We start from the raw sequence: 19,569 nt of genomic DNA on the forward strand, positions 1-19,569 counted from the left end.
GATGTCACGCTGGCGACTTTGATTTCATCGCAGGAAAAGGCAGGCCGGTGCAGCGCAGCATAATTAATCACCGTTTTATTCCTCCCATTGAAAGAAGTGACAGGAAGAAAACAACAGTTACGTGACATTTTATGCAGTCGAGGTATCATCAGACTTCAAGTAGTTGAGAGGAAAAACTGAATGTATCAACGTACTTACTTTTTTTGGGTTAACTGGTAGACGAACCGCGAGTACCGGCATAAAGTCGCCCATCACACCACACCATCTGACGGGCGAGATGCGATGGGGAAGAAACGGGATCTAAAAACAGGCATAAAAATGGGTTTTAAATGGGAATCCCTCTCGTCTTGGTCTTAAAGGATGCTCGAGGCATTGACAAACCTCCTTGGCTTGGCTCGGAGGCCCTCGACCCCCGATGAGGCTGTCCCACAGCAGTGCAAAACTTATCCAGCCGTGTTTATATTAACCAAATCTGCCCGATTTTGGCCCTAAATATTTTATGGGTGTGGGCAGTTAAATTTCAGGGGTTTGGGGGTCAAGACCTTGCTCAAACCCTTCAGGGGGGTGGGTAGAACCTGGCTGGTGGCCACAGCCGGTGGCACAGCCTAAGCACCAAGCACCGCTGGGTTAATTAAGCACCGACCCCCCTGCAACGGGAGCGGGGCGGAAAATTCCCGTTCCACCGGGAGCACTTCCCAGGACTGGGATGGGGGGGCCCAGTCGAGGGGAGGGGCAGCGGCTGGAGGAGGCTCCTGAGAGCTCCTTGCCGCCGGGAGAGCCGGGAATGCCGCCGGCAATAGAGCGGGGTACGCGGGGCCCAGTGGCGCGCCCCCGCCCCTCGCAGCGCGGGAAAAGCCACGGCCCCACCCCCGCGCTCCGCCCCGCAGCCAATAGAAAGCGTAGGGGGAGCGTCGGGCGGTGCTGATTGGCTGGTCCGCTGCGGCGCGGCGCGGTTGCTAGGGGGAAGCGGCAGACGGCGGGGCGGCATGGCGGGCATGGCGCTGGGCCTGGGGCCGGGCGTGCTGCTGCTGCAGCTGCTTTGGGGCCTGGCCCTGCTGCTCTGCCTGGCGCTCTCCCGCGCCGCCGGCCGGGCCCGGTGAGCGGCGGGGAAGGGGCGGTGGCGGCGGGGGGGGTGGGATGGGATCAGGGCGGGCCCGGTGCTGAGGCCTCTCCCCGCAGGTTCGCCGTGGTGCTGGTGACGCTGGGAGCCGCCATCCTCAGCGCCGCGCTGCTGCTCTTCCCCCGGGAGGAGGAGCGGCCGGCCGCGGCCGCCGTCGATGAGGTGAGCCCATGCCACGGCCTGCGTGGCCGTGCGGGCCCAGGGGCGGCGGGATGTTACCTCAGGGAAGGCCCCGGGGCGGCCCTGAGGCCCCGGGGATGGGCCTTTCCCTCAGGGGTGGGACCCAAGGGTCACCTTGAGCCCCCAGGGATGGGTCTTTCCCTCAGGGATGGCCCCAGCTGCTGCCCTGAGGCCCCGGGGATGGCCTTTTACCTCAGGGAAGGCTCCAAGGGCTGCCCTGAGGCCGTGGGGATGGGCCTTTACCTCAGGGATGGCCCCAACTGCCGCCTTGAGGCCCCAGGGCTGGGCCTTTCCCTCAGGGCAGGCCCCAACTGCCGCCTTGAGGCCCCAGGGCTGGGCCTTTCCCTCAGGGCAGGCCCCAGCAGCTGCCCTGGGGCCCCAGGGATGGGCCCCAGCTGCTACCCTGAGGCCCTGGGGATGGGCCTTTACCTCAGGGAAGGCTCCAGCTGCCGCCTAGACACCCCAGGGATGGGCCTTTCCCTCAGGGATGGGACCCAAGGGCCACCTTGAGGCCCTGGGGATGGTCCTTTACCTCAGGGAAGGCTCCAAGGGCTGCCCAGAAGCCCCAGGGATGAGTCTTTCCCTCAGGGATGGCCCCAGCTGCTGCCCTGAGGCCCCAGCGCTGGGCCTTTCCCTCAGGGCAGGCCCCAGCTGCTGCCCTGAGGCCCCGGGGATGGGCCTTTACCTCAGGGAAGGCTCCAAGGGCCACCCAGAGGCTCCGGGGATGGGCCTTTCCCTCAGGGATGGAGTCCAGGGACAGGCTTGTACCTCAGAGTTGGCCCCAGCAGCTGCCCTGAGGCCCCAGGGATGGGCCTTTCCTTCAGGGATGGCCCCACCTGCTGCCCTGAAGCCCTGGGGATGGGCCTTTCCCTCAGGGATGGCCCTGTGCTGCCTTTTCGGTCTCCTGCGGCTCCTGCTCCGGCACGGGCTCCCGTTGGTGCAGGCTGTGTCACACGCAGAGCAGGGATCTATTTATTTCCTTAACGAAATCCCTTATTTACACACAGTTATCCGTGACCGGTGGGTTTTAGCTCCCATTCTCCCATCCCCAGGCCCAAGGGGCTCTGTGCAGGAATCTTTTATCCCTCCCAGCCCTGAGCTCGAGCAGCTTCTGCTCCCCCTCTGCCATCCCTTTTCCCACCTTGGTCCTGGCTCTCTGTGCTCCCGCCTGCCTCCATCTTCCGACACGCCTTGGAGCACGCCGATAGCCACATGGCGGGTAGTTTTGATCATTTTCCCTCTAATTCTGCAGCCTTTCACTTTCCCCCAGCTCTGTTTTGGATTTTAAAGCCCAGTAACTGCGTTTTGGCTCTCTTGTAGGTTATTGCCATGCTCAAGCATGGAGCCATCTGTGTTTTTGGACAGCCCCTTGTCTGTGTTGTCAGGGGCAGGGATCTCCCTGATTTTGGGCTGCCTGCACGACCGCTGCCTCAGCTGCTATCTCGAGCTTTCTCGGAGCTCTTTGAGCTTTGAATACACAAAGTTTTGTGGCATTTTAGGTGCCGTTTCCTCTATTCTATTATTAATGCACATTAATTATTGCTCTTCTAGATCTTGATCTGCGTAAATCGCTACTAAAGATCCTTGTAAGTTTTTTTTTTTTTTTTTTTTTTCTTTTCTCTGCCTTGCGTGGGACCTGCTCGTGTAAAGGTTGGAAGCGAGATGAAGGGCAGCCGAGTGCGTGTGTGTGCCCGGGAGGCCAACAGAAATGGAAAGCTTTTTTTTTTTTTTTGGATCTTCAATTGGACTGGACCTGCCCTGACTATCAATAATACATGACCTGGGCTTTCTTCACCGAAACTCTGCTAATTGGCTAATTAAAAAGTGAAACATGCAGAAGGAGCCAACGCGTCGCTCGCAAGAGACTCTTTCTGCAGCAACACCAAGGCTGAGCATGTGCTAATGCGTTTCAGAAAACGGAGCCGGGGGTGAGCGAAGCTCTGGGGTAGTCTTGGGAGCCGAGAGGATCATTTCATAACCAGGCTTCTCACGGCTGGCTTCTCATTGTGTCTTGCCTTGCCGCTGTATCTTCTTTTTTTTTAATCTTTTTTGTTCTTTTCCCCCCGTTTCCCTTCTAAAAGGGAAGAATTGTGCGCGGTTCCGTGCAGCACTGGGAGGTTTGTGGCCGGGGAGAGCTGCTGCAGGTTTTGACTCGTGTTTCTTCCCTGTGCTCAGCACTGTGCCACTCTTTTCCTCCACATTAGCTTTCCCACGAGCGGCTTTTTTCAGAGGAAAGGGATTCTTCTTTCAATCATTTATCGCACACCCCGCTTCCCACAGGGAGCATCCATGTCAGGAATGAAAAGCGAGGGGAGAAATCTGGGGGAACACCAAAGGTTTTCCTCCTGGGGTGATTTTCTCGGACAGTCCTCTTTTTCCAGGACACGGTGTGCTCCCTCCAGGCTCCTGGAGCAGATCAAGGCGGTAACGTGTGTTGTGGGTTTTCTTTTCTGCTCTCCGCAGATCGTGGACACCTTCTTTATCGGCCGCTTTGTCCTCCTGGCAGTGATGAGCCTGGTTTTACTTGCGTGCCTGTTCCTGCTCCTGATTTACCACCTCATGGAGCCGATGTACGCCAAACCGCTCCCCAGCAGCTAGCGGCAGCCAGAGGCAGCAATCCCCGCGAAGAGAAAAATCCCATTTTCATGGCAAGAAACCAGGGAAGGGAGACCAGGAGACTGTTCTGGAGGTTTTTCCGAGCTCAGAAAGAGCCGGCGAAGCAAGCGAAGTGCATCGCCTGCACCCAGCGCTGCGTCTTTCATCTTCGAAAGCAAAATTTGGACTGAGCATGAGCGCCTTCCTCTCCAGGGACTCTGGAAACTGCAAAAGTGCTTTAACCTCCCTCTTCTTTCCTCTTTTACAGGAGAGTTGAAACCCATGCACTTTATACTACACTCGATTCAATGAATTGAACTGAGCCGAGATGGTTTTTTACCGTTATCCCCAAGAGATGGTTTGTTATCGTTTCTTTTTCAACTTAGTTTAATAAAACTTTCTGAGAAACTCTTGACTCAGTCTTTATTTATTCTCTTTTGCCACCCTTTGGTGACAGCGTCTCTGAAAACGGCTTTTTTGGCAGTTGTTGGGTGGCTTTTTTTTTTTTTTTTTTTTGAAATTCAGCGTGTGGTTGCGGATTGTTGGGGATGGTCCCTTGGGCTGTCGCCATCCTGGGGCGGGGAGCCGAAGGTTCATGGTTTCTGATACCCTAAAATATAAAACCGTTGCTCGTGCTAGCGCAGAATGCTGCCTGAAGCTGATAGTTGACTCCAATACCTTTCCTGTTGGGGTGAAAAAAACACTTTTTATGTTTTTCCAGCAGCAGCGATGGGGTCCAATCCCATTTATCTCCGTATTTTTTCATGGAAACGGAGGGAGACAGCCCCGCCAGAGGTCAGATACCTCCATCTCCTGCCCGTGCTGCAAATCAATCTGCTGCTAGCAGCGGCTTACGCAGGCTGGGTGTCTGTACTTGACTAGCACTAATTACTGCTTTGCCCTGTCTTAACTGTGGCGATGGTTTATTTTCTTACATGAAAACTCACAAGGCTTTCCACTTCCTTGCAGGAGAAAAGCGTTTCAGCGGCCTGGAGCATTGCGTGAGCCTCTCGGAGCAGGGAAGGAGCCTTTGGCATCCACGCTGCGCCGGGGAGAGGTTCCCACAGCTGCCCTGCGGTAGCTGGGTGAGGTGAGTTATGTCGCAGCTCGCGTTTTGCCAGCCCCGGAGGGATGAAGCGGCTCAGCCTTTCATGGTTGAGAGGGCAGCGAGTATTGCTGTGAGGTTAAAGCTGAGCTCCAGCCGGTGCCGCAGCCCAGAGCTGTGTTCAGGGGCAATATAGCCAAAAACCTGAGGGCCAGAAACTCATAGCTCTTGTACAGTTTGGGTTTTTTTTCCCCCATTTTAGAGATTTTTTCTGGCCTTTTTTTCATTTTGATGGTGAATGGTGAATAAAAGAACCAGCTGGCTTCTTCCAGCCCTGTCCTGCCAGCTGTCAGTCACAAAATATCGCTATCAGGACATGAAAGATTAATAAGGCAGAGCTAGCGGGCTCGGAGACGATGCAGAAAATGCTCCAGCACCCAAGAGCCCTGACTCGGTCGGCTCAAAATGTGTAAGCACATTTCAAAAAAAAAGGCAGAGGAGAGGGGCGTATCCGCTTTTCGAGGCGCGTAAACGCTCAATCCCTTCCTCTCCCGAAGCCTATGTCCAAGGGAGTCGAACTATCGTGTTAAGGAACACGCCGAGCATTTATGCAACACAAGCGCATCGGGTCTCTTGGTGCTTTTGAAGTTACGCCTGACACAAAATTCATATTTAATTCATCATCTTAATAACATTTATGAACACGAAGTTAGTCTTGCGGCTTGCTCCGGCTCCGCGCCTGCCGTGTCTTTATTCCCTGTGCTCGTGCAGCTCAGTGAGGCCACGGCGGCGAACGGTGCCAGCCGGAGACGGCAGCGTTTTTCAAGTCCGACGAATGGGGAAACTGTGGCAAAAGCAGCTGGGGCACTAAAAAACCCAACCCTAAAAGCAGAAATGCGAATCTTCTTCCAGTTTCACGCTGTAAATAAACCCAAAATATTTGCTTTTTCTGTCCCCTTAATCGGTTTGTAACTAAAATTGGTCAAAAGGCTCATCGTGCGGGGGCTATTTGGGGGAGAGCGGAAAGCCACACTGCGGGAGGGACGCGGTGGCTCTTGCGCGAGGAGGCCATTTCGGCACTTTCCCAAAAATCCCGCTAATTGGGGAAAGAGCCCCATGTGCTCTCGCCCTCCCCCCAAAGCCATTTCAAGCTCCATCCTCATCCTTCCCTCGGCAGCGGGGATCGACCGGCTGGATGAACTCAACCTGGGCTCTCTCCCTGTATTTATTTATTCTGGGCAATTCTGCTCCTCCCCACGCAGGGGCTTTCCAGACGGTTCCTGTTTATTTTTGGGAAAAGGAAAGAGCGCGTCAAGGAATTGGTATGAGCCAGAGCTGCTTTCCAACCGGCCCCAAATGGTGATTTTTTTTTTTTTTTTTTTTTGCTGCCATCCCCCACCTAAACCTTCAGCTCCTGGAGGATAAGCTCTCGCTAGCGCACCCGCCTCCGTCTAGCACCCTGATCATTTTTTATTTTTTTTTGCAATTAATGTGTAGCGGGAGGGCGGGTCTGGCTTAAATCCCAACCTCTCCGTCGCTGGCGAAGGTGTTGGGAACTTGGGAGATGTTATAGCCAAGGAGCCCTGCTCCGGCCCAGCTTTTTCCCAAAACTGCGAGCAAACGATCCCAACTTTCCTCCTGCAGGGTGGGAGCACCGGGTGCTCCGTTTCCCGAGGAGCAGGCAAAAAATCCCACTAAATCCCAGCGAGAGAGAAACCCACCGTGCCAAAAGGGATGTTTGCACGAGATATCGCGCACACCAGGAAGAGCGTGGCCGAACTGCTTTTGGGTCAGGTGGGAAAACAGCCCTTTTCCGCGCTAAATTCCCTGCCTGGCTCTTTAGAAAGGAGCAGGGATGCTCCCGCTCCAGAGTGCCGGTACCCAGCTCGTCGCTGCTCCCTCCTGCCCGAGGCCGGGTGGCGAGCAGTGCCGGAGCGGGGATGGCGGGAGAGCAAGCGTCTGCAGGAGAAACTCCTCTCCTTGATTTAAGGTCCTTGAATGACGGCAATTCCTCACGCCTCGTGCCGCGCTCTGCCGGCACTTAATTACCCTCACTGGTAAAAGCTGGCCTCTTATTTCCACCTTGACTTTGCTGACTTCAGCTTCCCTGCTGTTGAATCCCGCTTCGCCTTTGGCTGCTAATTAAAAAGCCCTTCAGCATTCGCCGGCTGCTCCTTGCATAGGTAATTACGGACCGTGCCCCAGCCACCTCTTCACCTTCACAGCAGCTCGGCAGACCGACGGCGTTCCTCCAAAATACGTTCTTCCAAAAGCCGTGCGACCCCTTCCCAGGCTGCCTCCTGGCAAAGCTCAGCCGAAACGGTATCGCCGCCGTGGGGGCCGTGGTGTTGCCTATAGAAAAACACCCAGGCTCTGCATTTACCGAACGGGCTCCTAACGAGCTCATTTCAAGCGCGATGGTTTTTTTTTCCCCCATCCGCAGGACGGCAGCGGACGCGTGTTCGTGCTCTCCTGGGGGGGGGAAAGCGGCGGCCCCTGCTCCGGCGGCGGAGGAACGAGACGAGGTGAGTTGCAGACTTCTCCCGGAGGAGCTCGGCTCGATTTAAACAGTCCTTGGCTGGGGCAAACCCAAGGGATCCCCCGCTGCCTTCCCGAGCTCCGAAATCTCAGCAAGATCTGGGGTTTTCTTTGGCATTTGGCTCCTTATTTTTTTTTTTTTAAAGTTTAAAACTGCCGTGGGCCGTCTGCCCTTTCTCCTTGCTCCCAGCAGTGCAGCCAAAGCTGCTCAGACTTTCCAAACACGAGCGGAACGGGGCCCAGGCCTAAATTTGTCCCGGAAAAACTATGAGCAGCTGAAAGAACAGGCAGGAGGTGGGGGGAAAAAAGGGAAGAAAGGGAAAAAAAACCCCAAAACCAACCTGCTTTTGCAGCAAGCCCCTGTGTGTGTCAGGGTTTGTGCTCGAAAATGTATTTCAAGCCCTCCTGTCCTCCTCCGCGAGGTGGATGGCACTTAAGCTCGGTCACACGGGCACCAAAATAACCGTTCTCAGCCCGGCACCTGGCATCTTCACCGGCGGTGTCGACCTTTGCACCGTCAGAGGCCGCGTTCGCCTGGAGCCGTGCAGCCGGGGGATGCTGCGCTGTCAGCCCTTCGTCTCTGCTGAGGATGGACGCTGTCGTGACGCCTCTCCCTATGGCTCCTCGGGGTTTGCCTCGGGGTGGGGTTATTTCCCTGGGAAAAAGGGCAATTTGGGGATTTTGCTTTTCTCTGCCGGCTCCATCGTTTCTCCTGCTTTCTCACCCAGGCAACCAGTGAGTTTGCAAAGCCCCATCGAGCATCTCCGCTCGCTCCCGGGCGTCAGCGTGGAGGGGACCGAAGACCATCGCCACCTCGAACAGGCGGCTGCCGCTCTCCGAGTTGCCTGTGCCCCCCCGTGCCGCTCCAGGGGCTTCCAGGGAGCTGATCCAACTGGCCTGCAGGTTTCCTTCTTTTTTTTTTTTTTCCTTTTTTTTTTTCCCCTTCACTGATGAAATCAGCACTTAATAAAATCACATCAGGCCCAGATGTTTTCTCCTTGGGTTAAGATCCAAAGAGGTGAACTCAATTAGAGTTGAGATTTATACCGGGCATAAACGCAGCCCCGGCTACCCGGCGCAGCTCTCCCCTGGCCGCGGAGCCGGGGCGCAACGCCTCGATGGCGAGCAGGCTGGGAAACGCAGCCCGCGGCTCCCAAACGCCCCGTGCACCCCGGTTCCTCGCACATCAAAGTCGGGGCGCCCCCTCATGAGCTCACAGCTGGCCCCCCCCTTAATCAAGCGACGCTGCTGGGGCCTCCCAGACCCACCTCTGCCCTGGGGAGCCAGCCCCTGGGCGCCTGTCGCACGGCTCCTCCTAATTAGGAGGCGTCTAACAAAGACCGTCAGCCGCCCGCGCCGGACTGAGAGCGGCCACGGTGTGCGAGCAGCTGTTTGCCGTGGCGCAGGGGCTGATGCGTGGCTACAGGCCCTTTTGGGGCTAAAGGATACAAATTCGGGATCGTAACAATCAGGAAAAATGCTGGTTTGGGTTGGGTTTGGGGTTTTTTTTTGCAGTGAGATGAGATGAGGAGCAAAACCAGGTTAATTTGGGCTCAGTGAAAAGCCTGGGAATGTTCTTTACGTAGAACAAGCAGTGCTTTGTCAGCGAGGCAGCGCCTAACGTGATTTGGGGCAGTCCTCCTGCTCCAAAATCCCAAAATACCAAGTGCCGGGATGGGGCAGGCTTGCAAACAAGAGGCACGGGGAAAAAAAAACAAGAAGAGGGGCGCGATTGCGGACCCCAGGTTCACGCAGACGTGGCCGAGCCCCACCAGGGAACAGCATGGAGCAGCAACACGGGTTTCACAGGTTTTATTAATAAAACGGTTGACGGCGAAGATTCGGCCCAGTAAACCGGTCGGCCGGGGCCCTTGGACTGCTCCTTGCCGCTGCCTCCTTCCGAAGCAAACCCACGGTGGCGATAGGAGCCCGCGGGGCCGTGTCTGAGGCCGTGCCTCGGCTCTGCCGAGACGAACACGCTCCCGGCGTGCCCCAGCCTCTCTCCTCCCTCCGGGCCTCTCGGCTCGCGGCGGCTGGCGGGAGGCACGTCAAAACTCCTTAAACCTGCGGGGAGAGAAGTGAGCGGCTGAGTGCAGCGGGCACCGTTTGGCAAGCGTTGGGATCAACGAGGTGCCACGGTGCTGCCGGAGAGATGGAAAGGGAAAACGGCTCTGCCGGGAAACCCCAGCCCCATCTGCACTGCGAGCCCGGAGGAGAAGCAGGCGCGAGGAGGAGATCCGGCCACCGTTTTGTCTCCAGCCAAAGCTGAAACATCCGCAAAAAACCAGCCCGGTGTTTCCACCTCCTCTCTGCAAGCTGCTCCGGAGACAATGCGCTCCCCAAAGCCCTCAAAGGCGTTGCGGTATTTCCACAAACCGAGCCAGCTGCTTCCCCCAGCACAAAACAGCCAGATTTTTGGTGCAAACAGAGATGGTGCTGACCCGGCCAGGACGATCCTGGCCCTAACCAGCCCCGGCGCAGGAGAGCGGAGCGCAAGAGCCCTCCACCGGCAGCCAGAGAAGGAGGTTTGGGCCGCACTTACCGCAGCGCGAGGCCCAGACTATCGGTCTTTCACCTGCAAACACAAGATAGAAAGGACCGAACGCTCGTGGCGGGGTCCGACCCCCCCATCACCGGGACTGGCTGCGGCCCCGTCCCCCTCGGTGCTCGCGGCGGGGCTTCGGTGGCAATCGGCGACGGGCCAGTGCTGATTTGAAGATTATTTACACCCTCGGTGCAGTGATTTGGCCACGGATTTGATTAGCGAGCCCGCACTCTGTGTAATCAAGCTCATTAGCACGGGTGGGCCTATAAATTCAGCTCTTTCAAGTGCATTAATCAATGTTTTGCTAATTGGGCTAACGTCTCATACGTCAGAGAGGCAAGGACTTGCTGCCCACCCGCCCGTCTGCACTCTCATCCCTGGCCATCGCGATTTGATCCTTTGATGCCCAAAACCCCTCGATCGCGGCCCTTAAATTATCAGCAGAGCGGCTGTTTCTAGGCTGAGCCTGCCAAGCGAAACTCGAAATCGTGGCGAATCAGGCTTGCATTTGCATTTAATCCTGGGGGCTCGAGCGGGGATACTCACACCGAGCTACTTCCCATCCAGCACTGACTCTGTGAGCTGCACGCTAGAGCTACAAAGACACGAGGACAGCGTGTTTAGCACTGAGGGAGTTCGGTGAGGGCTAAAATCCCCCCGGGTGCTGCCCTGCCTCGAGGTGGAACCGTCTGTTTGCGCCCCCAGGAGCGAGACGTCGGGCAGACGGCCTCACGAAGCCCGACGGGATGCCCACGTGGAGATGCAGCAGTGACAGCAAGGGATAACAAACATCTTTCCGGAGCGATACCATGTTTTGGCATCGGGGGACCGGAGGCCGCCCCGGGGCGGTACGTACATACCCTCTCTTCCTTGCTATGCAGCCGCACCACCCGCGGACCTCTTTGACCACCACACGAGCGAGGAGCTGCAAGAGGAAAGGCAGAGGATCGCCAACGGGGCCGACGGCTCTGCAGCCACCAGCCTCGGCATGAGCGATTCTATCGCCAGGAGATAAATTTTAAGGCTCTTCCTTAGGAATGATCACGTGAGCTAAAACCGTGCGCGAAGGAGGGCGCTGGGAAAAGCCAAGTGGATGGAGGCGAAGGTTTGGAGTGGATACGGGGCTTTGCAATTCACTCTGTGTCCCGAGGAGCATCCCTGCCCTCCGCGGGCAGCTAAAAGGGAGCCCTTGAATATCCAGGGAAGCAAAACGACTCCTGCTGCGGAGGGACCTACCAGGCAAGCCAAGACGTCAGCTGCTATCAACATGTAGAAGACGTTATTCCAGCCTGTGGGGGAGATGAGCCCTGCGAGCAGCGGCCCTAGCGCGGCACCTGCGAGGGCGCACGAGGAACGTTAGGTCAGGACCCCCAGCACCACGGCACCGGGGGAAACGGGCGCTTGGCATCCCCCGGTTGTACGGACCTATGGATCCTGTGCCGTCGATGATGGCCGTGACGGTAGAAAGGGCTTTGGCGTTTCCTTTGAGAGACTCATGCGTTCCCTGTAGGGACGGAGGAGCAAAACGTGAGGAGGAAAAGCGGCTTCAGGGGGAAATTCCCAGCGTGAGGGCTCACACCCCAGGCAGCAATTTCCACGCATCGGACCCAGCCGGGGACGGGAAGAGGTGTGAGAGCCCTGCCCTTCTCCACTGGGCTTCACAGGCATTGGAAAACAAAGCTAAAAGGTAAAAAATCCCAGCAAACATCCCGCCAGGAAAGAGGGAGCAGCCTTTGGGTGTGCGAGGGCAGCATGGCAGGGTCCGAGGTGCACCTCTTACCAAATCTGCCGAAACCGCTGTCGTGATGAGCGCGTAGGGCCCGTTAACCAGAGCACCACAGACGATCAGCATGGCTACAGAGAACAAGACGGCCGGGAAGAGATTAATTCTTTTAAGCGCAGGGAGCAGCAGGACATCGGGTACGTCGTCCCGGCCCACGTGCAGACATCGCTGTCCCACGCATCCGTCTCCTGTGCGTCTCCCTTTTCCCCCGGAGATCCCACCCAGCAGGCAGCGAGCGCTCATCCAGCGCCACCCTCCCCCAAATCCTGGACCGGGAGCCCGGCTCAAGAGGAGAAATAAAGGCAGGCAAGGCCGCAGCATCTCCCTTCGGCTGCACCAAGGAGCTCCTTACCTATCGATGTGCCGATGCCGTTCTGGCCGACGTGGTTATACAGGAACAGCTGGAAAAGAGACACGAGATGAACCAGTTGCAGCTATTCCAGCTGTTTTCCCAAGCGTTTCCCTTGCAGCAGCACCCCGGGGACAGGACGGAGAAGGTGGGGACCTGAATTATCGCCGGCGCCAAGCTTCGCAGACCCCCCCCCTCTACGCAGCGTTTGAAGAGGAGAGCACCAGCCGGGACGGGGAGCCAAGCGTGCCCTTGGCTCCGCATCCCGCTGACTGCCTGCCAGATGAAATACCTGGCAGCTGGCAAACAGAGGTGCTGCCGCGATTTATGGCCCGGCGAGGCTCGCGCGCCTCCCCGCCGGCTGAAGCCAGACGGTAATTTGCCCCGCCGGCGCTATCGGGGGACGCGGACGTGATGCGGCCTCCGCTTTTCAGCGCACTCCAGCTTATTTGGAGGGGAGAGGCTCAGGACCCAGAGCCGGCCAGGCTTGGATTACAGCTAATTAGCCGTGTTTTTGCGGCAGCAAAGCCAAACGAGCTTTGTGCAGGTGCTTGGGAAGGACGTCCCAGCCAAGCGCCGGCGGAGCAGGAGGCCATCGGCACAGGGGCTCTCGGGATGCAAAGCAAAGAGATGAAAGCTGGACCGGCTTTAAGACTGAGCGGGGTTATGGCAGGAGGGAGGAAAAAAACACCCCTAAAGGGTTTGTTTTTTTTTTTAGCTGTCGAGGACTACGTGATCCCCTCCCAGCCCCCAGATCTGGATGTCCACCCCGGGAACCATCTGGGCACGTGGAGCGATCCCAGCTCTTGTCTCAGCCCAGCGCGTGACCAGCTCATCCCGGGCGCTTGGGAAGAGGAAGGCGGCCGTGACTCAAAGGAGCCGGAGGAGAGGTAACCCTCGTGACCGGGTTTTTTTCCTCCCCCCGCCGCGTGACAACGCACCATGGGAGCGGCGACGACCAGCATCACGCAGCACGTGGTGGCTCTGCCGCCGGTGTAGTCGGAGATGAGGCCGGCAAAAATCCCCCCTGCAAAAAGGAGTCGCAGGTATCGGATCGCGCCGCCCCAGCAGCAAAGCTTTGCCCTGGCTTAACCCAAAATCCGATGGGATGCTGCGCTGTGATGCTTTCATCCCCCATCTTTTCAGCGAGATGCCCCCAAGATTGCATGTAGTAATATCAAGAGCGAAGAGCTTTGCTTTATCCACACCGCTTTCTCCCTGCAGATGGTTTCCCTACACCTGCACACAGCTCTGGTCCCTTCCATGCTTGCAAAAATGGGTTATTTCTCTAAGAAAAAGGAGAGCCTGAGCAAGCGAGACCCAAGGAAATGTGTTGCGATGGGCGCTTGGCCGACAAAAGAGAAGCGAGGGGCATTTGCTGCCTGCTGAGTGTTACGGCTGCCGAATAAACCTTGCTACGGTGCTCCGGGGAAAGAGACGGTGGTACCGGCAAAGCGCTCCCGGGGAGGGGACTTTCCCTCAAGGCCAGGATTGCCCCCAAATCCTCCCCGATCCACCCGCCGGTACGTGACAAACCTAAAATGCCCCCGACATCAAAGAGGGTCGACAGGTCCCCGGCTTCCTTGGCACCGAAATGAGCTGCGAGGGAGAGGGGAAGGGTGAGGAGATGCTCCCCTTGCCAGGCTCGCTCCCGCCTCGCCGTCCCCAAAAACTCACCCACGTTCACGATATAGAGGGGCAGCCAGTAGAGAAAGGTGTAGCTCACCAGCTTGGCAAAGAGCAGGCAAAGGGAGAACTCCACCACGCCCTGGGAGGAGAGAAGACCTCAGAGGAGAGAAGACCCCAGAGGAGCCTCCTTCTCCCAACCTCCTCTGGATGGTGGGGTTGTTTTTCCCCAGTTTTCCACCCTGTGGGCACCCCGTGGATGGGGTGACCCCCCCTGGGCTTTGCTCCTTCCTCCATCCCCGTCCCGATGCGAGGGGCATCTCACGACTCACGGGTATCCGGAGCGCCCCGAGGAAGCTGATGGCTTTGGGCTCCTCGGCTGGCTCCTTGGGGCTGTCGGAGCGATCTGCGCTGCTCTGGCCCGAGATGCTCAGCGGCCCCTCGTTGGAGGTGACCGCTTCGGGATCCTTCTCGGTGGAGGTCACCCCTCCAGCATCCTCCTCGTCAGAAGCCATCTAAAAGCAAGCCAAAGGCAGGAGATGTGGCTCTGGTTGCTGGAAGGGGCTGAAACATCAGATTTCAGCCGGGATGCGACCCACGGGATGCTCACACTGGAATAGCAACGAGCATCCTCTGCGATAAGCGAACATTGCTTTAATTTCTGACGTTATGACCTGACGCCCCGGTTGTTTTGCTGTAAACTGAGCGACCACCCAGCCCAGGACAAGCCTGGTAGGAACCGACGCAACTCACGTGATGCAGAGGGGGGCTGCAGCCGACGTCCTCGGGATCTGCAGGGAGGAAGGAGATCCCGTGAGAGCCCGGACCAGCCCTGCTCCTCCTTCGGCATCTCCCACTGCGGGGGAGAAACGTGGGGCTGGGAACCCCCCGGGGCTGGGCTGCATCTCCGGTGACCCCCCTCCCAGCAGGAAAAACCCCTGATCAAATCCCAGAGGGCTTCCCAAATGTTTCCTAGAAAGCCAGGCTGAGAGGAGCGAGCGGCACAGGGGCTGAGCCCGCCGGGGTGACCCCAGAAGATGCTGAGCTTCTCCGTGGTGGTCAGGTCCCCATCCCTGCTTGCCACAAGCTTGGAAATGAGGATTTGGGGTTGCCAAAAACACTTGGAGACGGGTAAGGAGAACAATTGCGGTGCCGCTGATCTTGGCATTAGGCCAGGCATCTGCCGTGGCCCGGATCGCACCACTCACACTCCACGAGGAAGAAGAAGCAGATGATGCCCATGGCGCCGATGATGATGCCGGGCACGATGAAGGACAGACCCCAGGCAGAGGAAACCCAGACGCCGGCGATGAGCGACCCTAAGATGTTGCCGACGGAGGTATGCGAGTTCCAGATGCCCATGATCAAACCTCTCCTGGCGGGGACAGAGCCGGGGTCGGCATCGCCGGGACCAACAGGGACCAGGAGCGGGGTGGGACATGCCGGAGAAACACTCACTTGCCCTTCCCGAACCAGTTCCCGACGCACGCCACGACGGCGGGCCAGCCGGTCGTCTGCACCAGCCCGTTGCAGACCTGGCAAGAGAGAGGCAGCATCACGTGGCAGCGTCGGCACCCGGCAAGCACCGACTTCATCCGTGGTAGCCGGGCTCAAAAATAGCCACCCCCATCCCAAAATTGTCGAAAAAACACTCGGTTTGGGTTTTTTTTTTTCCTGCTGGGGCAATCCCGGAGCCGTTTGCATCATTCCCGTGGCTAAATTGGGAGCGGCTGGTGTTGCCGAGCAGGGCAGGCGGCTGGTTTGGCAAGACGGGCGCGCCCGCCGGTTTCGGCGCCCACGACCGGGTTTTGCGGGGAGTGGAAATGCCCGCTGTTCTTCCGCTCGGAAACTGGGCCACCCCGATGGCCACCGAAAAAACCGGGATGAGGCCGTGACGGTACAATCCAGAGCCTGGGCATCCTCCAGTGTGGCCGCACCTGCACGATGATGAAGTACCAGAGGACGTGGATGTCCCAGAAGTAACCGAGGCCGAAGAGCGCGGTGAAGAGCCCGCTCAGCACCATCCCCCCCGACAGGTAGTAGCGCAGGGGGAGGCGCTCCCCGAAAATGCCGCTGCGGAGAGAGGGAAGAGCGCGGACAGGAGCTGTCACGGGTGATGCCACCGACAGGCGTTATCGCACCGAGCCAGTCCTTGAATCCCGAGCGGATCCCAGCACTTTGCTGTTAGCACGACCCCATCCCGATGGAAACCAGTTTCCCGGCAGACTGGTGCCAACTGGTGCATGGAGGAAAAAAGGTGCAAAGGACCTGAGTACCTGATAAACATCCCGATGGCGTAGGCCACCAGGAAGGCGTTATCCAGCGCCCCGTAAAGCTCCTTGTAGTTGTCTCCATCTGGAAAAGAAACATTAGGGCCGCGTCAGCCTGGCTCCCATCTTGTTTTCCCTCCCCGCTATCTCGTCCTCGTCCCCAAAACCCTCCGGGGTGCGGGGGTTCTCGGCGCGTGGCCGGGTGCCATCGGCGTTGAGACCCGGTCCAGATTTCGCCACCCGCCGCTGCCCTTTGGCCCGGGAGCACAGGGCAGACGCACACCGCTTAATTACCTCTGGGTGCCTAACGAAGAGCCAACCCCCTGCCAAAACCTGCTGGCGTAGGGCACGAGGGGGACCCCCGTCTCCACGAGGATAAGTTTTTGGGGTGACCGGAGCGGGGTTCAGCCTTACCGAAGGGCGCCCAGCTGCACCACGTGCTGCTGTTGGAGTTGTTGCGGGGGTTCGGCCCCAACGCTGAGCAATTGGGGTGCAGTTGGCTCTGCGGGGAGAGCGAAGGGGTGAAACAGGGATGCTCGGGGCCCCCCGCTTCCCCTCTCCCCGCCGTTGGGGGCGAGGTTGGAGCTAACCTTGACGATGCTGATGGGTTTTCGGGAGAGGTGGTAGCTGGTGTAGCAGAGAAAGGTCAGCACCAGCGTCAGGCCCCGATACCTGCGGGGAGAGACCGAGCGGAGCGGTCAGGGATGGGGACAGGGGTGGGTGGCACGGTCACCATCCCAGCGGGCAAAGCCCAGCCCGGCGGGGACATCTCGGACATCTCCAGCCTCGCCGGTAGCTGTGTTCTTCTTTCCCCGCTGCAAAATTCATGCTTTTTAGAGAAAAATACCACATCAGGGGGATGAGAGCCAGCACCGGGCCAGGTTAAATCCACTTGGGATGTGGATTTTGGATGCGCACACGCAGCTCCGGCCCAATTTAACCTGCGGGGTCTCAGAAACGCATGGAAAAGGGGAAAAAGGGGGTTGTTTCTGCTTGTTTCCCTGGCAAAATACCCCTTCGGCATGAAACGGGGACAGTTCTGCCGGATCAGTGAGCTGAACCGGCTCAGCCGAGGTGACTGGCACCCCCCCGAAACAGCCTAGGAGGCAGCTTAAAAAGATAAGCTGAGCTTTGGGAGGAGCGCTAAGCGGTGTTTCCCCCTCCTGGAGCCGCCGTCCCGGCACACGGCGGGGTGAGCCAGCGCGTCACGGGTGGAAACAGGGCGCAAGACGGCGGCTGATTCATCATTGCGGCCGGTGGTAAATAAAGATGAGCTGGAAAAACAAAAAAAAGCGGGGGGGGGGAATGCCCCGAGGATTTTATCCCTTTAGTTTGAGCAAAAGGCAGGAAAATGGGGATGCTGCTCCCAGCCAAGCCGATGGGTGAAGCCTGGAGGATCCCAACTGGGATGCAGCACCCTCGGGAGTGGGGTGAGCACCTCCGAGGGCCCCATCCTGCACTGAAGGGGGGTTTTGCGTCGGCGCAGAGGATAGGGACGGTCGGGGCGGCTGCGGCAGCGAGAAGTGTCACGGGGTTGCTCCAAGTTTAGAGAAAAAAAAGCCTTTTTTGCAGTTTTAGCTCATCCCAGTTTCACTTCTTCCCCAAACTGCAGCAATTACAGCCACCCTGCAAATCTAGGGCAGCTCTCCGCTCCGGGGCGCTGGCTCCCACCCCGCGCCCCAGCTGAAAAATTGCTGCTTTTCACCCTAAAAAATTAAACACTCCTCCCCCCCCCCAAAATATCATTGCTGTTGGCTGTGGGGCTGCTCCAAGGGGAGGGGAGAGGCCGTGGCGGGGAAGGGGAAGAGAAACTTCTGAGGATGCTTGGTTTTTGTAGGTTTTTTTTGGCCCCTCATGTTCTGGCAGGGAACTGGAAAAGCACAGGGGGTGTTTGGCAACAGGCTGCCCCAAAATGAATCTATTAAATGGAATTAAAGGGGCAGCGGGCTCGTCCCCGCGCCAAAAGGGAGGGAAACGGGGGGTGGCCGCATCCCGCCAAATTCTGAGGGCCCGGGGCGTGCAGAGGGATGGCTCGAGGCTCGCCGGGTGCTGCGGCCCGTTTTGGGGGTCCCCCGCGCCGGGGCGATGCCGAAAGCCCCGGGCTCGGTGCTGGTGCCGCGCTGGAGCCCGTCTCACAGTGGACCCAGTGCCTGAGGGGCGATGCTGGTCCCTGGGCCAGTGACCTCTGATTCAGGGCCAGTTCCCAGCCCAGTGCTGGTCCCTGGGCAAGTGACCTCCAGTCTGGTGTCAGTCACTGGGCGAGTGACCCTATCCCAGTACCGGTCCCCATCCTGATGCCAGTCCCTATCCCGGTGCTGGTCCCCAGGCGAGGGACCCCGGTCCAGGACCGGTCCCTATCCCAGTGCCAGTCCCCATCCCGGTCCCTATCCTAATGCCAGTCCCTATACCGGTGCCGGTCCCCATCCCGCTGCTGGTCCCTGGGCAAGTGACCTCCAGTCCGGTGTCAGTCACCGGGCAAGTGACCCCGGTCGAGGGCCGGTCCCCATCCTGGTACCGGTCCCTGGGCAAATGACCCCGATCCAGGGCCTGTCACCATCCCGGTGCCAGTCCCCGGGCAAGCGACCCCAGTCCAGGGCAGGTCCCGATCCCGGTGCCAGTCCCCGGGCAAGTGACCCCATCCCAGTACCCGTCCCAGGGCAAGGGACCCAGTTCCAGGGCAGGTCCTGATCCCGGTGCCAGTCTCCGGGTGAGTGACCCCATCCCGGTACCAGTTCCCCCATCCCGGTGCCGGTCCCCCAGGGCCGGTCCCCATCTCGGTCCCTGTCCCGGTGCCGGTTCCCCCATTCCAGTCCTGGTCCCAGCCCGGTGCCGGTCCCAGCCCGGTCCCCGTCCCCATCCCCGTGCCGGTTTCCCCATCCCAGTGCCGGTCCCCCAGAGCCAGTCCCCATCCCGGTGCCGGTCCCCCAGAGCCAGTCCCCATCCCGGTGCCGGTCCCATCCTGGTCCCCATCCCGGTGCCGGTTCCCCAGGGCCGGTCCCATCCCGGTCCCCGTCCCGGTGCCGGTCCCAGCCCGGTGCCGGTGCCCCCATCCCGGTGCCGGTCCCCCAGGGCCGGTCCCATCCTGGTCCCCGTCCCGGTGCCGGTCCCATCCCGGTGCCGGTCCCCCAGGGCCGGTCCCCGTCCCGGTCCCCGTCCCGGTGCCGGTTCCATCCCAGTCCCCGTCCCCAGCCCGGTGCCGGTTCCCCAGGGCCGGTCCCATCCCCAGCCCGGTCCCCAGCCCGGTGCCGGCTCCCCGCTCACCGGCTGTCCCGGGGGAGGGCTCGGAGCAGGCGGACGCCGGGGGCCAGCGCTGCCCTCATGGCGGAGCTGCCGCTCCCCCCCCGGCCGCTCCTTTTCACCGCCCCGCGGGGCCGCCGCTCCCCGCCCCGCCCGGCCCCGGGCCCGCCCCGGCCCCGGCCCCTTCCCGGCGGAGCCCTCGCCTCCCCCCCCGGGGAAAACAAAAATCGCCTTAAAAATCCGGCTCCGAAGAGGGAAAAAGCAAAACCGGGCAGCGGGGG

General features: G+C 59.2%; 2 protein-coding genes across 4 annotated transcripts; one reads left to right on the forward strand and one right to left on the reverse strand.

Moving 5' to 3' along the window:
- Window positions 1-973: 973 nt before the first annotated feature.
- On the forward strand, window positions 974-12,943 carry TMEM218 (transmembrane protein 218). Its single transcript, XM_082330688.1, has 8 exons — window positions 974-1,096; window positions 1,180-1,282; window positions 3,764-4,253; window positions 4,865-4,985; window positions 6,585-6,734; window positions 7,384-7,465; window positions 8,207-8,381; window positions 12,874-12,943. Exons 1-3 carry the CDS (start codon window positions 987-989, stop codon window positions 3,896-3,898), a joined length of 348 nt encoding a protein of 115 aa, XP_082186814.1. The 5' UTR covers window positions 974-986; the 3' UTR covers window positions 3,899-4,253; window positions 4,865-4,985; window positions 6,585-6,734; window positions 7,384-7,465; window positions 8,207-8,381; window positions 12,874-12,943.
- On the reverse strand, window positions 9,282-19,373 carry SLC37A2 (solute carrier family 37 member 2). Of its 3 annotated transcripts, none has more exons than XM_082330682.1 (17): window positions 19,313-19,373; window positions 16,642-16,723; window positions 16,466-16,553; window positions 16,058-16,136; window positions 15,719-15,854; window positions 15,240-15,316; window positions 14,990-15,156; window positions 14,535-14,572; window positions 14,114-14,296; window positions 13,692-13,923; window positions 13,097-13,182; window positions 12,159-12,207; window positions 11,804-11,877; window positions 11,449-11,527; window positions 11,260-11,357; window positions 10,884-10,948; window positions 9,282-9,542 (listed from the first exon to the last, which is right to left on the reverse strand). In XM_082330682.1, exons 1-17 carry the CDS (start codon window positions 19,369-19,371, stop codon window positions 9,527-9,529), a joined length of 1,608 nt encoding a protein of 535 aa, XP_082186808.1. In that variant the 5' UTR covers window positions 19,372-19,373; the 3' UTR covers window positions 9,282-9,526. The 3 variants fall into 3 exon arrangements, with proteins under 3 accessions (XP_082186808.1, XP_082186807.1, XP_082186806.1); XM_082330681.1 differs by lacking the exon at window positions 9,282-9,542 and having other exon boundaries at window positions 9,878-10,948; window positions 13,692-13,754; window positions 13,833-13,923; XM_082330680.1 differs by lacking the exon at window positions 9,282-9,542 and having other exon boundaries at window positions 9,878-10,948.
- Between the last annotated feature and the right edge of the window lie 196 nt (window positions 19,374-19,569).

This window comes from Platalea leucorodia (assembly GCF_965183815.1).
Source record: "Platalea leucorodia genome assembly, chromosome: 20".
Taxonomy (NCBI): Eukaryota; Metazoa; Chordata; class Aves; order Pelecaniformes; family Threskiornithidae; genus Platalea; species Platalea leucorodia.

Bases quoted from the DNA above. Each gene is read 5' to 3' on its own strand.
- TMEM218 (XM_082330688.1), top strand. From the start codon at position 987: ATGGCGGGCATGGCGCTGGGCCTGGGGCCGGGCGTGCTGCTGCTGCAG. The intron at 1,097-1,179 runs GTGAGCGGCGGG...CTCTCCCCGCAG, and splicing joins CGCGCCGCCGGCCGGGCCCG to GTTCGCCGTGGTGCTGGTGA. The intron at 1,283-3,763 runs GTGAGCCCATGC...TGCTCTCCGCAG, and splicing joins CCGCGGCCGCCGTCGATGAG to ATCGTGGACACCTTCTTTAT.
- SLC37A2 (XM_082330680.1), bottom strand. From the start codon at position 19,371: ATGAGGGCAGCGCTGGCCCCCGGCGTCCGCCTGCTCCGAGCCCTCCCC. The intron at 14,297-14,534 runs GTGAGTTGCGTC...GCTTGCTTTTAG, and splicing joins GCAGCCCCCCTCTGCATCAC to ATGGCTTCTGACGAGGAGGA. The intron at 13,183-13,691 runs GTTTGTCACGTA...TCCTTTTTGCAG, and splicing joins TGATGTCGGGGGCATTTTAG to GGGGGATTTTTGCCGGCCTC.